This window comes from Sus scrofa, chromosome 18, assembly GCF_000003025.6.
Source record: "Sus scrofa isolate TJ Tabasco breed Duroc chromosome 18, Sscrofa11.1, whole genome shotgun sequence".
NCBI classification, from domain to species: Eukaryota; Metazoa; Chordata; class Mammalia; order Artiodactyla; family Suidae; genus Sus; species Sus scrofa.
The window spans coordinates 5,105,038-5,131,124 of record NC_010460.4 but is presented as its reverse complement, the minus strand read 5'-3'; the positions used below and the strand labels follow the sequence as shown (position 1 = coordinate 5,131,124).

At 42.0% G+C, this 26,087-nt stretch overlaps 1 protein-coding gene and 1 pseudogene across 19 annotated transcripts in view; both read right to left on the bottom strand.

Annotated features, from left to right (window-relative positions):
• Positions 1 to 26,087, bottom strand: part of KMT2C (lysine methyltransferase 2C) — a 286,456-nt gene that overhangs the window by 148,544 nt on the left and 111,825 nt on the right. For all 19 annotated transcript variants that reach the window (XR_002340465.1, XM_021079123.1, XM_021079121.1 and 16 more), the window contains 2 exons: positions 23,369 to 23,517; positions 21,690 to 21,799 (listed from right to left, as the gene is read on the bottom strand). Coding sequence is in view for 18 of the 19 variants with exons in the window: in XM_021079123.1 (XP_020934782.1) it covers positions 21,690 to 21,799; positions 23,369 to 23,517 (259 nt within the window). In the remaining variant the exon portion in view is untranslated. The remainder of the gene's footprint in view (positions 1 to 21,689; positions 21,800 to 23,368; positions 23,518 to 26,087) is intronic.
• Positions 8,520 to 11,226, bottom strand: LOC110257607 (annotated as a pseudogene).

Sequence of the window (26,087 nt, the reverse complement as noted above, 5' to 3'; positions counted from 1 at the left end):
AATGAGGGAGGGGAAGGAAAGAGGTTTCGTGGTGTAGTAACAACTGGCTCTCCTTATGTGAGAAAATGAAATTAGACTCATTTATCACACAATACAAAGAAATAAAAAAACTGTTGTGGCTCAGTGGGTTAAGAACCTGACACAGTGTCCCTGAGGACAAAGATTCGACCCCTGGCCTCACTCAGTGAGTGGGTAAAGGTCCGCTGTGGCTGTGGCTGGGGTGTAGACTGGCGGCTGCAGCTCTGACTTGACCTCTAGCCTAAGAACTGCCATATGCCACAGGTGTAGCCCTAAAAGCAAAAAGATAGAAAAGCAAAACATCATCATTAGTCAAAATACAAAGCTTTCCAAAGGGTAGACAATGAAAAGTCACTTTGTATAAATCCGTACAGAATAAATGCTCTAGAGGCAAAGGACTTTACTGGTTTTCTGTACAGCCTTCAAGCAATGTTTCATGCACATGGAAGTTTATGATAATCCCTTCCACCTGCCCCCACATTTGACATCAAAGGAATTCTTTCTTCATTTTTATTTTTGGCCACACCCACAGCATGTAGAAGTTCCTGGGCCGGGGATAGAACTCACCACAGCAATGACAATGCCAGAGCTTTAATTCACTGTACCGGGCACTCTCAGCGAGATTCTTTCTAACATTAAAGAATACGACCGCTTACCGCATCACGAGCTAAGTTCATTTCCTTATATCAAACTTAAAACTAAAAAGAAAGAGTAAAAGGAAAATATGACTTTTACTAAGAAAAAGATGAAGGCCAAACATTTTCACTACACGAGCCTTCCAACTTTAACTATGTGTCTACTGTATTAATTTTCCAAAACAGAAGTTTCCACTTTCCTCTTAGCTTCCACCCAACTGAAATCCTAAATAAATGTGAAGAATAAAGTTGGCGGCGAAGAAGAAAAGAAACTCATCAATTTTTAGGTTTATCAGTTTGGGGGTGTGGGATGAAAATCTATCAAATTAGATTATGATGATCATTGTACAACTATAAATGTCATAAATTCATTGAGGAATAAAAAAAACCCTTTTTTTAACGTTTACCTAAAGCATTCTGTGGTCAAATCTTGGATAATCCTGCTATAGCCAGATCTGGCACTCAGTATTGTGAGGAAATAACCCATAACTGATCCTGACATCTTCCTCACAGCCTTGCGATTTAGAGAGAAGACAGCAAGTAATTTCTTACCGAGCAAAATAAAGAAACTAAGTAAAGACAGGTAACACTATGTGGTGAGGCTATTACTCGACATCAGCTGACATCAGATGGAGGAAAAGTTAAGATCCCTGATTCTCTCCTATTCAATACAGTAACTGTGTTTATTTAGGAAATATTTTTAGAAAGTCGTACAAAAACACATGTGAAATCACCGGCCATACTTCCTTAAATCTACTAACCGAGACTCAAGAACTCCTAGCACACACCCTATAACATATTCCAAGTCCCATCCATCCCTCTACTGGACCTCTTCCTGAACACCGACAAAACGGTCAACGCCAAGCCAAGGAATCTCATTACGGAAGTTTCTTTTTTTTTTTCTTTGCTTTTTAAGACTGTATCCATGGCATGGAGGTTCCCAGGCTAGGGATCAAATAGGGGCTGGAGCTGTCGACCTATATCACAGCCACAGCAATGCCAGATCTGAGCCGAATCTGTGACCTACACCACAGCTCAAGGCTACGCCAGTTAAGATCCTTAACCCACTGAGTGAGGCCAGGGATTGAACCCAAAACCTCGTGGTTCCGAGTTGAATTCGTTTCCACTGCACCACAATGGGAACGCCCTTCTTTCCTCCTATTTAAAGTTCTCTGTTGGCAGCTGGATTCACTGTTACTGCTACGTTCCAGCCCTGACATTTTGTCCCAAAGATATTTCATGGCGTTCAAGGCTCATTACAGCCAAAACAAACTCCTGTTTTCCTCCGTATAATCAGGCTTGAAACTGCAGAGACATTTTCAAGTCCTCCAGCTAATTCATAAAGAACAAAACACAACTCATTCCATCCTTGCAACATTTTTTCATATTTCACACATAATGCCGAAATTCAGAAAATTACATCTACTGACCTTTAATTACAGTGGTAATCCTAAACATTTTTATCTTCCAGTAAACCTGTTTCAATTTAACTACAAAAGGCTGGCAGGGTTGACCTGTTAATGCTACTCCTCTTATTAAGAAACTTCCTTAATGTGGAGTTCCCGTCATGGCGCAGTGGAAAAGAATCAGCTGGGAACCATGAGGTTGTGGGTTCCATCCCTGGCCTCCATCAGTGGTTAAGGACCTAGCGTTGCAATGAACTGTGGTGTAGGTTGCAGAGGTAGCTCGCATCTGGAGTTGCTGTGGCTGTGGTGTAGGCCAGCGACTACAGCTCTGATTAGACCCCTAGCCTGGGAACATCCATATGCCACGGGTGCAGCCCTAAAAAACGAAACAAACAAACAAACAAACAAACAAAAAATGAAGAAGAAAGAAAGAAATTTCCTTAATGAAATTCCTTGGCTTAGCATGCAAAGTTAAGGATATTTTCCATTTCCTTTCCCCATTGTTCCCTACCCACGTTATTCACCATTCTTACATGTGACATTCTTTCAGAATCCACATACCCCCAAATTTGGTTCAAGACGATCCTTTGTCTATCACACTCCATGACGCCAGACTACACTACAAATCTCCGATAATCAAAACAGTATGACAGTGGCACAAAAACAGACACATACATCAATGAAACAGAATAGAGAGTCCACAAAATTATGATCCATTAACTGATGACAAAGGAAAAATGAATATACTATGGAGAAAAGACACATGCTTCAACAAGTAGGTGTTGGCTATACAGCAGAAACTGGCACAACACTCTAAACCAACTATGTTTTAATCAAAAACGTAAAAAAGAAAGTGGTTCTGGGAAAGCTAGACGTGTAAAAGAATGACATTAGGGAGTTCTCGTAGTGGCTCAGTAGTTAACGAACCCAACTACCATCCATAAGGATGCGGGTTCAATCCCTGGCCTCGCTCAGTGGGTTACAGATCCAGCGATACTGTGAACTGTGGGGTAGGTTGTAGATGTGGCTCAGATTCCACGTTGCTGTGGTTCTCACATAGGCCAGAGGCTACAGCTCCAATTAGACCCCTAGCCTGTGAACCTCCATATGCCACTGGTGCAGCCCTAAAAGACAAAAAAAAAAAAAAAAAAATTAAACAAATAAAAACTGTGGGTTCAAGTCCCAGTCTGGGTTCTGGCTAAGTTCAAGTCTTAAGGGTTGTCAGTTTCAATATCACACACACAAAAACAAAATCACAGACCAGTACCACTGAAGAACATAAATGCAAAAATCCTCAACAAAATATTAACAAAACTGAGTTCAATGATACATTACGGGCGTTCCCGTTGTGGCTCAGTGGTTAATGCATCCGACTAGGAACCATGAGGTTTTGGGTTCGATCCCTGGCTTTGCTCAGTGGGTTAAGGATCTGGCGTTGCCGTGAGCTGTGGTGGAGGTTGCAGATGAGGCTTGGATCCAGCGTTGCTGTGGCTGTGGTGTAGGCTGGCAGCTACAGCTCCGATTTGACCCCTAGCCTGGGAACCTCCATATGCTGTGGGAGTGGCCCAAGAAATGGCAAAAAGACAAAAAAGACAAAAAAGACAAAAAAAAAAAAAAAAAAAAAAAAGATACATTACATAACAAATTGAAGAATTAAAAAAAAAAAGAATTTGACATTAGAACATCTCCTCACACCACATACAGAAGTAAACTCAAAAGGAATTAAAGGAGTTCCCGTCGTGGCGCAGTGGTTAACGAATCCGACGAGGAACCATGAGGTTGCGGGTTCGGTCCCTGCCCTTGCTCAGTGGGTTAACGATCCGGCGTTGCCGTGAGCTGTGGTGTAGGTTGCAGACGCAGCTCGGATCCCGCGTTGCTGTGGCTCTGGTGTAGGCCGGTGGCTACAGCTCCGATTCGACCCCTAGCCTGGGAACCTCCATATGCCGCGGGATCGGCCCAAGAAATAGCAACAACAACAACAACAACAACAAAAGACAAAAAGACAAAAGACCAAAAAAAAAAAAAAAAAAGGAATTAAAGACCTACATGTAAGACCTTAAACAATAAAACTTCTGGAAAGAAGACAGGCAGAAAACTCTCTGACATAAGGCACAGAAATTTTTTTATTTTTGGATCTGTCTCCTAAGGCAAAAGAAACAAAGCAAAGATAAACAAATGGTACCTAATTAAACTTAAAAGCTTTTATACAGCTAAGGAAACCATAAACAAAACAAAACAAAACAAACCTACTGAAGGGGAGAAAATATTTGCAAATAATATGAAATAAGGGGTTAAAATCCAAAATTTATAAACAACTTCCACGAAACATTAAAATCAAACACCCCAATTTTTTTAAATGGGCAGAAGACCCGAGTAAGTGTTTTTTTCAGAGAAAACCTACGGAGGGCCAACAGGCGATGCTCCACATCGCTAACCATCAGAGAGGAGTGCGAATCAGGACTGTAAGAAGACTGGGAGTACCCGTCGTGGCGCAGCGGTTAACGAATCCAACCAGGAACCATGAGGTTGCGGGTTCAATCCCTAGCCTTCCTCAGTGGGTTAAGGATCTGGTCTTGCTGTGAGTTGTGGTGTAGCCTGCAGACACGACTGGGATCTGGCGTGGATGTTTCTGTAGCAGAGGCCAGCAGCTGCAGCTCCGATTCAACCCCTAACCTGGAACTTTCATGTGCCACAGCCCTAAAAAGCAAAAAGTCTGCAAAGAACAGACAGGTGACCTTTTGTCTAGATCTTCTAGGTGAATCGACTGAAACTTAATGCATTCTCCAAACACCGTCTTAAATATTTCCTACTATTAAAATATTTTCAGGCTTCTCAGTGAAAATATGTTTCAATAATAGACACTGTTAATTAACTTACAGAACATCAATTCCACCTTCTTCCTTCCCAAGGGCCTCAATTTTGTTCAGAAAGCCACCCTCCTCTAAGCAGCAGTGAGATTTAGAGGGGCAGGTACCATCCCTGGCCCCAGAGGAGAATCACAGTCTAAGCAGGTGGTGGCTGTCTCAACTCTTAGATTGCCTATTGGTTTAAACCATATCAAGGGAAGTAATTCTAGTTAATGAGATGTTAGGAGAAACCTGCTACGGTAGAGGAAAGCATATGAGAAGGATTTTCTTTTATTAAAATAATAAAGAAAAGGTTCTTTTTTATTCTGTATCCACGTGTCATAACTGCCTTCTGATTGAGAGAGCACCTGGACCGAGGAAAGGACCGACAGGCCGTGGACAGTAAGAACTTGCCAACTCGGCCTCACAGAGCCAGGGAACTCCTCATCACTCTTACCTTCTCATTCCCTACTGCGAAAAATCCACCACCACCAAGGTAAAATTCACCACTCCTGACATCCAAGTCAGGACGACCAGGCACACAAGGGAGCAGGAAAACACAATCCAAACAGAGATGAACGTTCGGAAGTAACCCAGACAAACCAAAGATGTTAAAAACAACCAGTTAAGAACATTCAAACAGCTCTTACAAGTGTACTGAATGTGTTCAACAAGCTAAGTAGAGGCATGACAGACATAAAAAGGCAAAGCCAAACTTCGTAAAATAAAAACAAATGAAATTACATTGGATATGATTAACAACAGATTAGAAACTGCAAAAGATTAGTGAACAACTCAGTAGCAACAACCGAAAACCCCCCAAACAATGTGATTAAAGAATGGGCCGAGGAGCTGAATGTTTAAACACTTCCAGAGAAGACCCAGATATGGTCAAAAGGCACATGAAAGCATATTCGACATCACTACTAGAGGAATGCAAATCAAAACCGTAATGAGAGAGCACTTCACATCTGTTAGCCTATTATCCAAAGGGCAAGAAATAACAGGTGTTGGCCAGGACATGGCAAAAAGAGACCCCTGCAAACTGTGGGCAAGAAGGCAAATGGTGCAGCCACTTTGGAAAACAGTATGGAGGCTCCGCAAAAAAACTGGAAATAGAACTAACATATGATCCAGATATTCCACCTGTCAATACAAAAATGCTAATTCTGAAGTCCCATTGTGGTGCAGTGGAAATGAATCCGACTAGGAACCATGAGGTTGTGGGTTTGATCCCTGGCCTCGATCAGTGGTTTTAGGATCCGGCATTGCTGTGAGCTGTGGTATAGGTCACAGACGCGGCTTGGATCTGGCATTGCTGTGGCTGTGGTGTAGGCTGGCGACTACATCTCCGACGTGACCCCTAGCCTGGGAACCCCCACACACCTCGAGTGAAAGCCTAAAAAAAAAAAAACCAGTTAATTCAAAAAGATACATGCAGGAGTTCTCTCGTGGTGTGGTGGGTTATGGATCCAGCATTCTCAATGCCATGGCTTAGGCTCAGGTTTGATCCCTGACCCAGAAATTTCCACAAGCCGCAGATGCAGCAAAATACATATATATATATGCACCTGTATGTTTATTGCAGCATTATTTACAATAGAATGATATGGAAACAACCGTGGTGCCCACAGTGCATGAATGGATAAAGAAGATGCGGATTATATCAACCAAAGAATATATTCAGTATTCTGTATCTATATACAGATATGAACATAAATATATATATTCATGCATATGCATATACACAGACATATGGGTTTTTTTTAAGATGAAATCTTGACATTTGTGACAATATGGATGGAACTTGAGGAATTATACTAAATGAAATAAATCAAGAGGAGAAAGACAAATATAGTATGTCTTCACTCACATGTAGAATCTGAAAATAAATAAATAAAAATAAATTAACAAACCAAACCAAATCAAAGCACAATGATACAGAGAGCAGACTAATGGGTATCAGAGTGGAGACAGGAGCTGGGGGAGGGCAAAATGGGTCAAGGTCAAGTGTATGGTGACAAATGGAAACTAAACTTTGGCTGTGAACGCACAGCAGTGTATGCAGAAGTATGATGCTGAACACGTGAAACTTATCTAATGTTATGAAGCAGTGATTCTTCGATTTTTCAAAAAGCGATTACTGAATTTGAAGACATAAAAATAGAAGTTACCTAAAATAAAGTACAAAGAGAAAAACAATATAGAAGGAAGGGGGAAAGCATTCATGAGCAGGGGACAACTTCAAATGGCCTAATACTAAGGCAAGTGGAGTTCCCAAGAGAGCAAAGAGAAGGGTAACAGAGGAATTATCTTAAGAAATAACTGCCCAAAACTTACCAACTATAATGAGAACTACAAATTCACAGATTCCAGGGTTCACTTGAGCCACAAGGACAAGAAATATGAAGAAAATTACACAAAGGTGTAATAATCTACTTGTCCTAAATCAGTGAGAGAGTGGTTTAAATCATCTAAAGAGGCATATAATCCGTCTTTTTAAATTTTTATTTTTTTGGTCTTTTTAGGGCTGCCCCCTCGGCATATGGAGGTTCCCAGGCTAGGGGTCTAATTGGAGCTGCACCTGCCGGCCGACAGCCACGCCAGATTGGAGCCGCGTCTGCGACCTACACCACAGCTCATGGCAACGTCCGGTCCTTGACCCGCTGAGTGAGGCCAGGGATCAAATCCGCAACCTCACGGTTCCTCATCAGATTCGTTTCTGCTGCGCCACTATGGGAACTCCAAGAGGTAAATAATATGAACCTAAAGATTATCATAGTAAGTGAAGGAAACCAGACAAGGACAAGTATTGTATGGTACCACTTACATGTGGAATCTAAAAAAAAGGATCCAAATGACCCTATTTACAAAACAGAAATAAAAACAGACAAAGAAATAGACAAAGAAAACAAACTTATGGTTATGAAAGGGGGTGGGGGGTGAGTAGGAAATTGGGATTAAAATATACAAAATACTATATATAAAATAGGTAACTAACAAGGACCTACTATATAGCACAGGGAGGTATACTTAATATATTATAATAATCTATAATGGAAGATAATGTTAAAAAAAAAGAAAGAAAAAATATACAATTGAATCACTTTACTATACACCTGAAACAAACATAACACTGTAAATCAACTGTATTTCAATAAATCTGAGGAGAGGAGTTCCTGTCATGGCTCAGTAGAAACAAATCTTACTAGTAGTATCCATGAGCACACAGGTTCGATCACTGGCCCAGGTCAGTGAGTTAAGGATCCAGCGTTGCCATGAGCTGTGGTGTAGGCTGCAGATGCAGGTTGGATATGGAAGTGCCATGGCTGTGTCAGGCTGGCAGCTGCAGCTCTGATTCGACCCCTAGCCTGGGAATTTCCCTATGCCTTGGGTACAGTCCTAAAAAGGAAAAAAAAAAAAAAAATTAACCATCACCGATGAAGTCTTCTAAGAAAGGAAATCATGACAAGTTCCTGATCACATAAATGCCACTCCATTCTTACAGGGGATTTAAAAGAAGCAGAAATAATATGAAGAGACACGTCAATTTCCTGGGCTTTATCCTTCCGTACAAACCTGACTCCTCAGAAGGAGTGAAAATGGTATTCTGGTTTCCTACCGTAAGCAAGAAATTCCTCAACAGCAGTTCAGAAATGACCCCAACATCTCGGTCAAACAACGTCTTCACCTCCGGACGGTCACTCGGGGCTCCAGTCTCTGCCGTGTCTGCTCGCTCACCTCTGCCCATCTTCCCGGGCGTCTCCATGGTGGGGACGAGCGTGACAACCCCCATTCCAGCCACGGCATCCACCTTAATCTTCCAAACGCCACTGCTGTGGGGAGGAGCCATCACAGATCGCCATGGCAACAGAGCCCCTGGGGCTCAGTGGATCCACCACGCTCAGGCACTGCCCAACAGACACCTGGTGCAGGTGCCCCTTCTGCTCAAAGGTCCACTGCTGGGAGGTTCGATCCCTGGCCGCCTGACCCATGGCACTTCATGAGTCGCGGAGGGTCTGACATATCCAGGCAAAGGAGATTATTTCAAACCAATTCACATTCTTCATTATAAATCCAGATTTGACTTGGGTCACCGTAGTCACGCACAGTAAGCACTACTAGGCCTCCTTTCTAACGTGGGCGGCCCTCAGTTGCCTGACACTTGTTGGTCTAGAGGTGACAGAGCTTTGCACACTGAAGGGCTATGGGGTGTTTGGGCCCTATTGATAAAAACGGGCTGCTGGGGTTAGGCGCTGGGCCCAGATACCTGCACCTCTGGATAAATATTATCCAAATACTATTTAAATGAATCATAATCCAAATCAAGACTTCAAATGAGGTCTGCGGGGAAAATACTGCTCCTTATGTTCATCTCACCACACCTGTGCCAGCCTCAAGGACTTGTGTGTCACAGTGTCCTGGCCTTCAGGAGAACAGGATGGTGGCCTTCTCTGGGAAGCGTGTCTGACTCCAGAGCACGGGATGCTGAAGAGTCTACCTTCACGCATCCAAATCTGAAATGATGTTTCTTAGTCTTCTCCTCCCCAGATGCCCATGTCACTGTCACACTGTCCAAGTTCCCTCACGTAGTTTCCTTCCGATCATGGCAGACAACCCTCCAGCCACTGCGGTGCTATAGGTGCCATGGCTCCCTCCAGCCCTCCGAGCGCAGAAAGGGGAACAAGGTCCCGCCTGAAGTGCAGCCCCCAGGTGAAGCCCCCCCACACCACAGGGGAGGCGCTGTAGGTGCCTGATGTCGCATCACTGGGCACACCACCGTGTGCCCGGTCCCGCCAGAGGGCGGCCAGCAGGGGCTGCAGCCACAGCAGGTCCGCCTCACAGTGGCTGTCCAGGAGCACCAGGACTTCTGCTGCATGGGCTCTTCTAAGCATTCTTCCTTGAGTCAATCCCTCGTACTTGCTATTTCTCATCACTTCAGGTTTTCCAGGAAGGCATTTTTGGATGTACCTGTCTAGTTCTCCTTTCAAATCATCGAAGGCACCGTTGTTGCCCCCAAGGATAATTTCGTAACAAAGCTGGGCTGGCGTGTGGTCTAGGATGCTGTGTACCGTCCAGAGCAAGGCCGACGAGGCTTTGGGGTAGAAATACAACACTAGCGACTGGCAGATGTGGCAGGTAAGACCTGCCTTCGCACGCTGCGTTCCCGGCACTGACACATCTCTGCAGAAGCCAAGTGCGTACCAATAAGCACACTGAAGGCGTGTTTCTGAAGCCTCTCAACTCCGGATCACATTCATTAAAAATCATACCCAGTTCAGGAGAGAATTTCACGCTGCCTTTTTCCAGATCTTCAACGTGATTATCTACCGCATCATCAATTTGATTTGCTTTGATTTGTGATCCTGATACATGACCTGGACTCAAGTGAAATGGGGATAAAATTTTGAGGGGACTGTTCCATGGGGCCCAGGCTCCTTGATGGGCACGTTCTTAACTGGTTGAGACACTTCACTGAAGTTTAGATTAAACAAAAAGCAAAACTATCCAGGCGGTTGTAAGGCGACCATAACAAAAAAATACCAGACTGTGACACTTCCCATTATAGACCTAGCATAGCTGAACGGCCGTTTTCGACTTCCCTGACGCCAGCACTGCAGGACCCTGATCTTCCAGGACTCAAGGCTGTGGCATCTTCCCTCCTGCCACGGCCCGGGTCCGAGCTGCATCTGCCACAGCAGACTGAACTGCTGAGAGGACTCACAGCACTAGCCACACTGGCACCCTTGGGCTCTCCCGGAGCTGGCGCCCATGTTCTTAATGGCATCTAGTATGGTGAATCCTAGCATTTTGGGAATTGTAAATGAGCATGGGCTTCAACTTAGAGTCAGCATTACATGCGCTTGTAACAAAAGACTCAGCCTGTCCTTTGAAGGACTGAAGTCAGGCACTGGCGTCTCTGCAGCTGGGCAAGTCCTGATGGCATCTTTTTCCCACAGAGGGCTGATCTGTCTCTACTGAAAGTCTGTTGTTCACTGTGGCTGCCTTCATCGTAATGATCTAGCTGGCTCTTCCGCACGACTCTGCAGCCTCTACATCAGCACGTGCCGCTTCCCTGTGCACTTTTCTATTATGGAGACAGCTTCTTTCCTCAAACTGCACGAACAAACCTCTGCTAGCTTCAGCTGCTTTTCTGCAGCTTCCTCATCTCTCCCAACCTTTAAAAACTTAAAGACGGAGTTCCACGGAGTTCCCTGTGTGGTGCAGCAGAAATGAATCCAACTAGAATCCATGATGATGCGAGTTTGATCCCTGGCCTCACTCCGTGGGTTAAGGATCTGGTGTTGCCATGAGCTATGGTGTAGGTTGCAGACGCCACTCAGATCCCACAGTGGCTGTGGCTGGGGTGTAGGCCAGCAGCTGTAGGTCCGATTCAAGCTCTAGCCTGGGAACTTCCATATGCTGCAGGCGGGGGCCCCAAAAAAAGCAAAAAATAAAAAAATAAAACTTAAAAGAGAGTTAAGGCCTTGCCCTGATTAGGCTGTAGCTTCAAGGAATGTTGGGGCTGGTTTGATGTTCTATCCACACCACTAAAACTTTTTCCATAACAGCACCAGGCTGAGTAGCTGCTTTCTCCTCACTCTTGTTTTCACTGAGCGGCCCTCAAGAACTCTCTCTTTGCATTCACAACTTGGGAACCGACACAAGAGGCCTAGTTTTCAGCCTAGTTCAGCCTTCAAGATGCCTTTCTCACAGCTTATCATTTCTAGCTTTTGATTTGAAGTAAGAAACATGAGAGTCTTCCATTCCCTTGAATACTTCGAGGCCATCAAAGGTATTAACTGGCCTGATTTCACCACTGCTGTGTCTCGGGGAATGGGGACGCCTGAGGAGGGGGGGGAGAGATGGGGTGGGGACGGAGGGACAGCGAGTGATGGGACAATCAGAACACACAAAACCTTCATGAACTAAGTTCACTGTCTTATATGGACATAGTCTGAAGCGCTCCACAACAATTATAAAAACAACATCCAAAGTGTGTTGATAACAGATCACCGTAACAAATAATTTTTAAAAACTTTGAAATATTGTCAGAATTATCAAAAGGTGACACAGAGACACAAAATGGGCAAATGCTATTGGAAAAAATGGCACCAATGGACTTGCTTGATGCACAATTGCCACAAACCTTCAATTTGTTTAAAACAAACAAACAAACAAAAAAACCTGAAAGCAAGGCACAATAAAATGAGGTGTGTCTGCACAGCTAACCATCCAACAAAGGAGATAAAACGGAATCATAAAAAATTTCAATCCAAAAGAACACAGGATAAAGGCAACAAAGAACTGACAGATCTTAGAGGAAAACATATGCAGAACACTCTTTGACATAAATCAGAGAACTCTCTTTTTTGTCTACCTTCTAGAGTAATGAAAATAAAAAGCAAAAATAATCAAATAGGACCTAGTTAAACTTAAAAGCTTTTTTCAAAGCAGAGGAAACCATTTAAAAAGAAAAAAAAGGGAACCCTCCTGCACTGTTGGTGGGAATGTAAACTGGTACAGCCACTATGGAGAACAGTTTGGAGATACCTTAGAAATCTATACATAGAACTTCCATATGACCCTGCAATCCCACTCTTGGGCATCTATCCGGACAAAACCCTACTTAAAAGAGACACGTGCACCCGCATGTTCATTGCAGCACTATTCACAATAGCCAGGACATGGAAACAACCCAAATGTCCATGGACAGATGATTGGATTCGGAAGATGTGGTATATATACACAATGGAATACTACTCAGCCATAAAAAAGAATGACATAATGCCATTTGCAGCAACATGGATGGAACTAGAGAATCTCATCCTGAGTGAAATGAGCCAGAAAGACAAAGACAAATACCATATGATATCACTTATGGAATCTAATATCCAGCACAAATGAACATCTCCTCAGAAAAGAAAATCATGGACTTGGAGAAGAGACTTGTGGCTGCCTGATGGGAGGGGGAGGGAGTGGGAGGGATCGGGAGCCTGGGCTTATCAGACCCAACTTAGAATAGATTTACAAGGAGATCCTGCTGAATAGCATTGAGAACTTTGTCTAGACACTCATGATGCAACAGAAGAAAGGGTGGGGGAAAAAATGTAATTGTAATGTATACATGTAAGGATAACCTGACCCCCTTGCTGTACAGTGGGAAAATTTTTAAAATTATAAAAAAAAAGAAAGAAAGAAAAAGAGAAAAAAAGGAGTTCCCGCCGTGGTGCAGCGGAAACAAATCTGATAGGAACCATGAGGTTGCAGGTTCGATCCCTGGCCTCACTCGGTGGGTTAAGGATCTGGCATTGCTGTGTGCTGCAGTGTAGGTCGGCAGCAACAGCTCCAATTCGACCCCTAGCCTGGGAACCTCCATATGCTGTGAGTGTGGACGTAAAAAGCAGCAAAAAAAAAACAAAAAAACCCCACTAAATAATCCAATCAAAAATGGGCAAATGATCTACACAGACATTTCTCCAAAGACGACAGACAGCCAAAAAGCACACTACAACATGCTCAACCTGACTATTAGAGAAATGCAAATCAAACCTACAAAGGGAGTTCCCGTCAGGGCGCAGTGGTTAACGAACCTGACCCATGAGGTTTTGGGTTCGATCCCTGGCCTCGCTCAGTGGATTATGGATTAAGGATCCGGCGTTGCCATGAGCTGTGGCGTAGGTCACAGACGTGGCTCGGATCCTGCGTTGCTGTGGCTGTAGGTATAGGCTGGCAGCTACAGCTCCGATTAGACCCCTAGCCTGGGAACCTCCATATGCCACAGGCATAGCCCTAGAAAAGACCAAAAAAAAAAGAAAACTACAATGGGGCACCACCTCACACCAGTCAGAATGGCCATCATCAAAAACTCTACAAATAATAAATGTTGGAGAGGGTGTAGAGGAAAGGGGACCCACCTACACTGCTGGTGAGAATGTAAACTGGTATAACCACTATGAAGAACAATACGGAGGATCCTTAAAACTAAATGTAGAATCACCATATAATCCAGCAATCCCATTCCTGGGTATTTATCCAGAGAAAAACAATCTGAAAAGATAAACACACCTTAGGGTTCACTGCAGCACTATTCACAATAACAAGACATAGAAGCAACCTAAATGTCCACTGACAGGAGTGGACAAAGAAGACGTGGTATATTTCTACAATGGAATATTACTCGGCCATAAAAAAGAACAAAATAATGCCATTTGCAACAACATGGATGGACCTAGAGATTATACTAAGTGAAGTAAATCAGGAAGAAAGACAAATATATGATATCACTTACATGTGGAATATAATTTTAAAAAGTGATACAGATGAATTTATTTACAAAACAGAAACAGACTCACAGATTTCAAAAACAAGGGAAATGTTGCAAGGAGGGATAAATTAAGAGTTTAGGATTAACACATATACACCACTATATATAAAATAGACAACTAACAAGGACTTGCTATATAGCACAGGGAACTCTACTCAATATTCTGCAATAACCTATATGGGAAGAGAATCTGAAAAAGAATGGTTATCTGTGTAACTCAATCACTTTGCTGTATACCTGAAACTAACGCAACATTGTAAAGCAACTATAATCCGATTAAAAAGAGAGAGAGAAAGAGAGATCAGAAAGACACACAAATTGGAGAAGGAGGGGGAGGAGGAGAAGATTCAATCACATTAAATGTATATAGCCTAAACACCACAAATAAAAAAGCAAAGATTGTCAAATTTGAATTTTCAAAGACCTGCCTGTAATAAACACACATTACACAAAAAATACAAAGAGATTAAAATAATAGGATGAGATAATATATACCATAGTTATACTAGTCAAAAGAAAGCTAGACTGGATATGTTAATAATGGACAAGTAGATTTCAGAGTTAAATACAGGATTTTTCTGTTACAGTCAAAAGTGTCTTTATCAATAGCTTTCCCCTGATCAAAGTTACAAAATTCCTTTATATAACCACTAGAGCACCTATCACAGCCTCCTTATGATGCAGAATGCCTAATGCTATAAACTAAAAAGCACCTACTATAATTCTTTTTTTTTTTTTTTTTTTTGTCTCTTGTCTTTTCAGGGCCACACCTGCGGCATATGGAGACTTCCAGGCTAGGAGTCGAATCAGAGCTACAGCTGCCAGCCTGCACCACAGCCATAGCAACGCCGGACCCGAGCCACATCTGCGATCTACTCCACAGCTCACGGCAACACCGGATCCTTAACCCACTGAGCGAGGCCAGGGATCAAACCCGCAACCTCATGGTTACTAGTCGGGTACATTAACCACTGAGCCACAACGGGAACCATAATTCTACAGAGAGCAATATGCTGAAAGTGAGACACAATAAAAAATAAAAGAAAAACAAAACAAACAAAGAAATTGAGACACAAACCAATTCTATTGCTGGGCACAAAAGGGTTGTAACATAGCATGCCTGAGACCGTTATTATTAGAAAGGCCTGTGTGCATAGCTGGCATCTGGGAAGCTAGATTTGAGGAGGATTCCCAATGGCTGCCTATGTGACACGACAACGCCCCGCGGTTCCCTATGTGACACGGACATGTCCTGTGGTTCCCCATGTGACAAGGGCAGGTCACTGCGCCTAGTCCATCCTTCTGGTAGGTGCTGGGCAGAGGTGCCTACATGACCACCCCCAGCAAAGATCTCGCGCTCCTCAGGGCAGAAGCATCACACACATGTTGCTGTATTTACACTGCTGGAGGAAGACCACCTAAGGAAGCCTACACATGGATTCCTTTTTCCTTTTTTGGTTGCCCCACGGCATATGGAGTTTCCAGTTCAGGGATCAGATCCGAGCCGCAGTTGCGATCTAAGCCACAGCTGCAATAATGCCGGATACTTAACCCACTGTGCCAGGCCAGGGATCAAACCTGTGTCCACAGCACTCCAGCGACACCACCAATCCTGTTGCAGGAACTCCTGCACATGGATTCTTTGAGACTTTTCTAGGATATATCCTTGCCAAATCAAAGACTTCTTGATCTTGGGCTTAGCCAAAATTACAACTCGATGCTCAGTCCCAGGAGTCCCACTTAGTCCCAAGGGGGCGGTGGTCTTGTGGGTCCCCAGCACAGACAGAGAATTCTTAGAGGTGACTGTTTCCTTCCTCTTAAAATACTAGAGGGCAAAATGAAGGGAATATACTTTGATAATTATTTGGTTTTCACTGTGAAGCACGAGGATTATATATAAAAACAACAACACAGTATTCCTAAGAAAGGTACGTGGAGATCATCTTACATAAAGATACAAACCACATCTTAAGTGACCTTATAAAACTACTTTCAGTTGGAGTTCCCTTCGTGGCACAGTGGAAACAAATCCCACCAGGAACCATGAGGTTGCGGGTTCAATCCCTGGCCTCCCTCAGTGGGTTATGAATCTGGCATTGCCATGAGCTGTGGTGTAGGTCGCAGATGCAGCTCAGATCTGGTGTGGCTGTGGCTGTGGTGTAGGCTGGCCGCTGTAGCTCCAGTTAGACCCCTAGCCTGGGAACCTCCATATGCCGTGGGTGTGGCCCTTAAAAAGCACCCAAATAACCCACAAAACTACTTCTCGTTGGTTAGAGGACAGGTGTGGAGAGAGACTTTGGCTGTACATTGTTAATCTTTTTAAACAGAAATTACTCTGACATTCCATCGCTTATCTATATGCCTGATGTGTACTCCAACCTTATCATAGAAAAGCTATTTTCTTCTCTTTTTCAGTCAATGAAAAGAACCCAAAATATTTAAAAAAAAAAACACACAACTCTCTTGCAGAACTAAGTTGGCTTTTACACAAAAACAAGTGGCGCGAGAGCAGAATATTACCACAGAACTGAACAATGGGGTTGCAGCCTGGGATGAGGGAGAAGGAAACACAAGAAATTAACCATCCGAAGTGGCAGACACTGTAAGTAATGTTTTCATGTTTCACTTTTAAAGTAAGACTGAACATTTCATTCAGAACGAGTTAAAAGAACAGAAATATATATGGGAAGTTTTAGAGGTTATTTCTTTGGGGGGCAATGAGCAAAGTGCCAGAAAGAGGAGCTTTAGGTAAATAAATGATCAAACATTTGTAAATTCACGATTTAAGTATTCTCTTGGTAACAGTCAAATTACCCAGATTTCCAAGGGGTTGGCAGCACCCCCAAAGGCGCAAGAGAGAAACACTGTTACCTTTCCTGAAACACAGGTTCACCCTGAGTGTACTCTTCAATCTACCAAAAGACAAACTCCCCCTGGAAAAACTGAGAAACAACCCGAGGGAAAGCCCAGAAAAACGGAACGGCTTGATAACGACTGGCACTTAACCCCTGCGGAAATACAGTACATGTTCTGGTTTCTGAATGGGAGGAACAGGACGGTCGACCTCAGCGGTGCTGGCCCTGAGCGGCGGACAGTCCCGAGCAGCGCGTGTCCAGGAGCGGCCACTAGGTGCCAGCAGCGCACTCCTGTCCACTGGAGCCCAAGCATTCCGTACTGCCCTCTACTGGGACGGTCCATTCACAGAAACGACTCCAGTGTGTGCCAGGCAGTTTGTCAGGCACCAGAGGTCAAATCACAAGCCAACATAGACAGGATCCATGCCCTCACGAGGCCTATAGCCCTGGCTGGGAGACCCATAATAATGAATACAGAAACAACGCAAGTGCCATAAAGGAGAGATACGTATCCAATAAAATAATAATGTATACTAAGGACACATGCTCAAATGTGTACATAAAGAGGTAAACAACCCAAAAGTTGAGGGAATATGGAGATCCCTCCCCTTGCTGCCGCCAGGCTTTATTATCTTGTTCTTTTCCATCTTGTTAGAATGAACAGTCCTATTCCAGCTTCAATTTATTTCAGTATCTGTCACAGCTTTTTGTAAAAAAAAAAAAAAAAAAAAAAAAATCATTCGCACAAAATAAGATCTAAACAGAAGCACATATTTCTACAACCATTTTTCAATCCCAACCAAAAGTATCAAAAATTTAGCCAGTAGACTGTCACCTGCCATAGTCAAAAGTATTAATTTTCAATAAATGAGTTTAAAACAAAGAACTCTCAGAATATTTTAGACAGATCAGGAAATGCTAAGATTTACGGCAACAAATGTGAAAATATTTTTGTTGTTTGTTTCTTTACAAACTTTCATTGCTTCTGGCAATAAAATATAATATAAATAGTTCCAAACAACTATTTTCAAAATGTTCAACCCCCAGCACGTTTCCTTGAAAAGTCTTTTACACCATCATTGTTTATCTTGAATGTCCCCTTTATCTTGAAGATGAAATGTTTATTTTCTTTGAAAAGAGAGGTGGGATATATCCTAATACATTCGGCCACGTGTCCTCCTAACAAAGCCAAGAGCGTTCTGACATCTGTCCTTTGGGAAAACAAAAGCCTGTTCTAAGTCCTCAGCACTTTTACAAACGCTGCCCCTGGGGAACCTCTGGAAATAGCCAAGATCTTCCCCGTCACACTACTCTACCCCCAGCACGTGAGGAGAACTCTAAAGATTCACCCGACTCCAGAGGGGGTTTTGGACAATTATAAATTCATAAACTTGGATCGAAGCTGACCACACCGGTGACCTCCCTTCACACTGGCACTGACTCGTGACTTCTTTCTCCTAACTATGAACGACTCCATGGATGACCTTCAGGGCCACTCAGTTAGGCTACACATTTATTGGGGAATGATCAAAAGAGAAAACGACCCCATTCAGAATGGCACTACTATCTGGAAAGAAGACAGAGACGGGCAGAGAAGTGATGGGGCTTGACCTACACCACGCGTGTATTTACCTATTGATTTATCAGTGTGGATCATTCCACAGATAGTAACGCAATACTATCACTCTTTTTTTGGTTATTGCTCAAACTGGGCAACTCTTAGGAGCTCCTTCAGGCTGGCTTCTGTGCTTTCTTGTTCAACTACATGCCTGATTTCAGAACTGCCTCACTTTCTTGCATTTCCCTGCACCATGAACCACTTTTCACAGAGCCCTGGTCTCTTCTATTGGAGAACATGGGTGAGAAACCAAGATCTGAGCACTGGGTGTGCTCACGGCTACTAGAGGTCACGGCTTCCAAGGGGACAGAGCTAGGAGATAAACACATGCATACCTGTACACATACCTATACGTCTGTATCTGCCCATATAAATATTAACAACCCTGAGTTCATATTGCTACTCCTATTTCACTCCAACACCACAAAATTCATTTTTGCCTTTCCTTATTTGCAGCTCCTTTCTCTAGCCTTAAAAACCTACTTCTGGGAGTTCCCATTGTGTCTCAGTGGTTAACAAACCCGACTGGCATCCATGAGGATGTGGGTTCGATCCCTGGCCCCACTCAGTGGGTTAAAGATCTGGTGTTGCTGTGAGCTGTAGTGTAGCTCGCAGATGAGGCTGGATCTCGTGTTGCTGTGGCTGTGGTGTAGGCCGGCAGCAGCAGATGCAATTGACTCCTAGTCTGGGAACCTCCATGTGCCGCATATGTAGCCCTAAAAAGACAAAAGACCAAAAAAGTAAAATACCATAAGATAAAATACACAAAGCCTACTTTTCACTGTCTACCATACACTTTCTTGTTCAACTACATGCCTGTTTTCAGAACGGCTAAGCGTCCCTGTGAGAAATACATTTACTTGCTAGACTGCACATGTATGAGCTGCTCTTGTCCCTTCAACTTTACGGGTATCCAGTCACGACACTGCTGGCTTTCCAGGTGCTGAGTTCCTTCCCTACTCCCTTCAGTGTGAATTCTGCTACTCCGTTTTGGGTTCTCCCAATGCCCAGATGGTTGCAACTGTTTATTTAGGGGGTAGGTGAAATGTTTCTGTGGCTCCAAGAGTCAGAGCTGTGCAAAGACCTATCTGAGAAGTGCTGCCATGCCTCATCCCTGCAGCCCCGATTCTGTTCCCATCTTCTTTACACTGCTTTCTGACCCACCTTCCATAGGTAACCAATCTCTTGTTTCTTGTTTACCCTTCCTTTATTCTTGTCCACAGATGGGCATGTGTACGTATATTTTCTTCCATCTCACTCCTTCCTACATAAACGCTGCCCACCATAAACGGGCATATGTACTTTTTCTTCCACTTCCAAGTATATATTGGAAATGACTTCCCACTAGTTCATAAAGATACCCCTCAGCCTTCTTACAGCTGCACCATACTCCGTGTATGAATCAAATCACAGTTTACTCAACCATTCCATTCTGGGTGCTCATTCAGGTGGTTCCTAATATTTTACAAATTAAACAATGTTGCAATTATTAACTTTTAACAGCACATGTTTTCTTCTTTAATTGGGGGAGTATTTTTAGGACAGATTCTCAAAAAGGTCAAAAGATAAGCACCTCCGGAGTCTATTAGGCGTTGTCAAATGTCCCTCCAGAAGACATGTACAATCTGCATTCCCACCAACGAGGTGTAAGAGTGCCTATTTCCCCACAGCTTTATCAAAATGTGTGGTTACAGTGTGGCAATCCAACACCACAAACTTCATTTTCTCCCTTGATCACTGCCTTTCCTAAAATACTTTCCACTGTTACAAAATATTCCAAAACCACCTGTTCCTTTTTTGGGTGGCACTTGCCACAAATGGAAGACCAGGGATATATCCCAGGCCAGGGATCGAACCCACGCCTCTGCAACAACCTGAGCTGCTGCAGACACAACACCAGATCCTTAACCTACTGCACCACTTCAGGAATCCCCAGAACTACTTCTAAAGCAGTAGCTCATGGAAAAAACAGCACCCACTGATCTATCAAGGTTGTGATCTGGCCATCTGGGTGTGTTCACACTCTGGAATTTACTATTGTGCATTTATTGTTCAAGATTTGGTAAAATATACCTTTAAATGTAAAGTCCCATTTCTAAAACAAACACTTTAATGTGACTAATCTTGGAGTGAGAGTTACTTATCTACATAAATTAGGCCATTTTGATCATCGGAGTAAAGAGCAAATGTTATAATAATTGAGTAATTACTTAAATCTAAGTCCTTGCCTCAACTCTGCTTTTCAAAGTTTTACCTATATTAAACCTAATAAAGCCCATGTAATTTCTATGGTAAAAAAAAAAATCACTTTTAATATTCCTCTGGAAGGGCTATTTCACTCCTCCCAAATACATTTGTCAAAAACAAAAGGGAAATTGTAGGCAGAAAAGCAGTTTCCGTTCATAGGGCTTGTTGCCTTTACAGATGGAAGCCAAACACTGCATTTACTTCTCAAGTCAAAATCACATGAAAATCACAGCGAAAGCTTTCGAAGATGGCAGACTATGTATATGATATTACTTTGGGATAGTGCCAAAAGACAAACTGCATTGCCAACTTGACTGGAAAGAAATATTTCAATCAATTTTTAAAGCAGCAAATACGGCGAGCCCACATTATGGACTAAAGACCTGCCAAATCCTGTCTCTCTCATTTTAAATCTTCATCAAAGAGTTTTGTATTAAAGAGTAAGATATGTAAGTACATAAGTAATTCCCATTTCTAAAATGTAAATTTCTGACTTAAATGTAAAATAAGGATTTTTGTTTATTGCACAACGTAACATATTATATTTTAGTGGTTTGCACAATCTACTCTTGCATATAAATTAAAAATTTCTTATTTTAAGGGTTTTTACATTTATAATAATCATTTAATAATTAATTCTTGCAAGTGGATCTTTATGTTGACATACTAAACGTTTTGATAACTGAGGTTATAAACAGTTTTACGACTGTGGTTAATGTGTGTTTCTTCTACTTACTTCTGTGCTCCCTGAGACAACAGCTCTGTCCACGTTAACTAGCAATGGTTCTTCCATCTGGCACACCCCCAGTGACCACTCCACACAGCGGTGATGAGCCCAACAAGTGCCTAAAATGGTTAAAGTGAAAAGAAGCAAAGGAATAAACATTAAACATATTAACATCAATAAGGAAAGACGTACAATGCCCAAATCAACTCTGAAGTGTGACTATACAATGACATTCTGTATTTGTGATCCTACTAAAGCAGGCCTACTCAAAATGTATCATCTGGAAACTTGCTATAAATGCAAATTTCAGGTCACAACCAAGACCTACTGAATCAAACATTCCTATTCTGGTGACTAGAAATCTACGTGTTAACAAGCCATCCCAGTGACTGTGATGCATCCAATAGTTTGAGAATCAGCACATCAGTGACTATTTCTTTAACAAAGAAATTAGTTTCTAGACATTTTATTTAGAGATGACTCTATTTTATTGGTATACTTACATAAAATATAAAGGAAAATTATTTAATATTTTGCTTATGACAAATAAGCTTCACAAAGCTATTCTACTCCATCCCACATCAAGACCCCATGTCAATCATCAATAACTCTTTAAATTCTCTATCTGAGGGCACCTGGACAATGATATGCAGTTCACCTGAGGGATGCAATTTACTCAAAACCAAACAGCAATATATCATGAGTATGGGTTATGACACTGCAGTAATAAGACACCCATATGGCTAAGATCTATTGTCCTTCACCAGACGTTGCCCAAGTTTTCACAGATCCCTTTAAAATTTCTCTTTCCCCTGGAGTTCCCGTCATGGCGCAGTGGTTAACGAATCCGACTAGGAACCACGGGATTGCGGGTTCAATCCCTGGCCTCGCTCAGAAGGTTAAGGATCCGGCGTTGCCATGAGCTGTGGTGTAGGTTGCAGACACGAATCAGATCCTGCGTGGCTGTGGCGAAGGCCGGTGGCTGTAGTTCCGATTAGACCCCTAGCCTGTGAACCTCCATATGCTGCGGGAGCAGCTCAAGAAAAAGGCCCAAAATGACAATAAATAAATAAATTAAATTAAATTAAATTAAATTTCTCTTTCCCTAGTTGTCAGATCTCCATAACACTGACGTCTACACAACAGTAAACACAAATATTTATAAAAGTATCCAGCTCAGTGATGGCCCTGTGTAGATGCTAAATAAACTAGTTAAACATAATTAGAGAATTTGTTTTACCTACACGGGCATATTTAATGACAATTTTTACGACATGATCATAAGCATTTACAGATGAAAGGTATTTACTATTAGGTTGGTAATTCACTAAAATAAAAACGTTTACAGAATCAAGAGGCAGCTGGAGTTCCTGTCGTGGCTCAGTGGTTAATGAAGCTGACTAGCATCCATGAGGACACGGGTTTGATCCCTAGCCTCACTCAGTGGGTTAAGGATCTGGGGTTGCCGTGAGCTATGATGGAGGTAGAAGATGTGGCTCAGATCTTTCGTTGCTGTGGCTGTGGCATAGGCCAGCGGCTAATAGCTCTAATTCGACCCCTAGCCTGGGAACCTCCATTTGCCACTGGTGCGGCCCTAAAAGACAAAAAGAAAAAAACATAATAATAATAAATAAATTTAAAAAAAAAAAAGAATCAAGAGGCAGTTATTATTGCAGACTGGCTCATACCTGTAGGATCAAATAAGGCTTGGACATCAATGGCATCTGGAAGGCCAACCAGACTGAGTTCATCCCATAATTTACCAGCCTGATCATCTGAAGCAGTCTGAGTGCTTACACTTACACAAGACACTATATTCTGCTGAGGAGATCGTTCCCTGGAAAATAAAATAAGACAGATGTGAAAGTGATATCATATAGAAAACTGTTTTGTTTCACAGTGACTTAATGTACTGCCAAAATCAATTTTAATTTATTAGGCATAATCTGTCATAAGACAACTTTTAGAATATATGTTATTATTCATAGTAGAAATATAATACTGGGTAGCTATATTATGTCACATAAGCAACAACTAAAAAAGAAAAGTCTCCACATCCATAAGGAAGTAATACAAATTAGCCACAGGCTTGTTTTGCCATTCCACAATTTTTTTAAGTGACATTCTAATATTCTAGTCAGGAACCATATTTTATCACATGAAATGAGTATTCCCTTTGGCCTTACTTAAAATGTTTAAAAAACATAGCTTGATCAATCAAAAAAAGTTTCATTTGCTTTATGATAAGTGAGGACTACCCCAACAGAACTGGCAGTTAATTTTATATAAAGAAAAGGTTATTTCCCAGGGGAAATGAAAACCCACTACACGACTGAGGAGGGAGGCGGTGGGAGTGGAACGGTCAGCAGGAGCTTTCTCACGGTCCCGCAACAATCTCGACAGCTGGACTGCGGCATGACGCTGCAAGTACCCTCTGCTAAGACTTTACCTCACAAACCACAAGTAAAAAGCAAACACAAAACAGCTACTAGTGACTTGGGAATAAGGAAAACAGCGTAAGAGCAAGAAATACCTTATAAAAACGAAGACTGAATAAGGTATGCAACATATAGGAGATTGCAGATTTTTAAAGCACTAGACCTTCAGACACTGAGATCGTTATGCAAACAGGGAATACCACTGTGTCTAACATTAAACACCGGCAATCAGATGACCGGCACTAAAACTTTAATGTTCTCCTGATGTCACAGTATTTAACCTGATCATAGTTCTTGATTAAATCACTATTGAATATAGATCATAACTCACTGCACTTCTGTATGCTGGATATTTATCATGATTCCTATTAAGAGAAAATCAGCACAATGACCAGGGTACTAAACTTTTTTATACCTGGAATCATTGAAAGAAAAAAAGTATTAACATATTTCAATCAATACATTTGAATATCAAACCATATAAAAATAACGAGTATATTTTATGTTTAGTATTAGAAATGCACAGACTCATTTTTTTTTAGAAAGTTTAGCATGCTAGGCTAACTTGAAATTCTCATTTTTATAAATGCGCAAAGTGAAATGAGAACAAACCTCAATACAGATATAACCACCACTGCTATAAATACATCTTTAATATTAATCGCTGCTAATTTATTGGGAGGAAAAAAAGACAAACAGTTCATCTATAAAGATGAAAGTATTGTTTTAACATACTTTCTTTGCACCAGTATTTGCTGGGGGACGGGTATAAAAGCCCATAGAATGACTAACCAGCTCCTAACCAGTAGGATACTCCAATTTCACCTTCCAGTTCTGGGACCAGTGTGTACTTATACAACATGTCAGTAAGATGCTGATGACAACCCTAAGGATGCCAGGAGCCCAACTCAGGAAAGAACATCTAGAGAAGTCAGCTAAAACACGTAACATCCCCCAAATTTTAAGTCTAAAAAAAAAGTGAAGAGGAAAAGAATCCTTGATTAAATATTCTTACATTTATGCACCATGAGGGAAAAACTACTTTTAAAACCTTCTTTCTGGAGTTCTCACTGTGGCTCAGTGAAAATGAACCCAATTAGTATCCATAAGGACATGGGTTCGATCCCTGGCCTCACTCTGTGGGCTAAAGGTCCGGCATTGCCATGAGCTGTGGTGTAGGTCGCAGAGGCGACTCGGATCCCGCTTCGTTGTGGCTGTGGTGTAGGTCAGCAGCTGTAGCTCAGATTTACCCCTAGCCCAGGAACTTCCATATGCTGCATGTGTGGCCCTAAAAAAAAGGCAAAAAATAAAATAAAAATAAAAACCCCCTTTCCAAGTTAAAAAAAAAAAAATCAACTAGCTATTTTTCTGGTCTGTAATTCATTAGGATAACACATTTTATAAATATTTTAAATTATTATCACGCTAAATTAACTGTCTCTCCTTAAATGATTACCAAATTTTCTAAGCATGCTTTATTCCTGAGGTCCATTAACTGGTTTATTATCATCACTTAACAACTTGTTAAACAATTAAGTGTATATAAAGACTTTCATTAAACAAGGCTATTTTTACATAATTATCGTAGCTCATAAAAGTTTTCACTAAAAACTAACGTAGCTTATAAAATAAATAAGTAAATGAAGCCCAACTGTATTTCCCAGAACAGGTGTTTATTAATTGCCGTTATTCAAGGCAGAACATGAGGATATGAGACATACTGTGGTCCAGCTCAATTAATTTCCTAATTACTGATGGACAGATTAAGTGTGCAGCAGGACTTCTGATGTACTTCATTGCCATGTGAACTCTCAATTGATCACCAAAGGTAAAGCTAGCTATGGCCTTTAAAACATCAAAACTCTAAATGCGGTTCTGCTAGAACTTCCTTAAGCTGTTCCACCTTAAATTCTTTTAAAAGAGTCCTTCTTGTTATTGTTTTATTTCCTACTTCAGGGCTTCAAGGCAT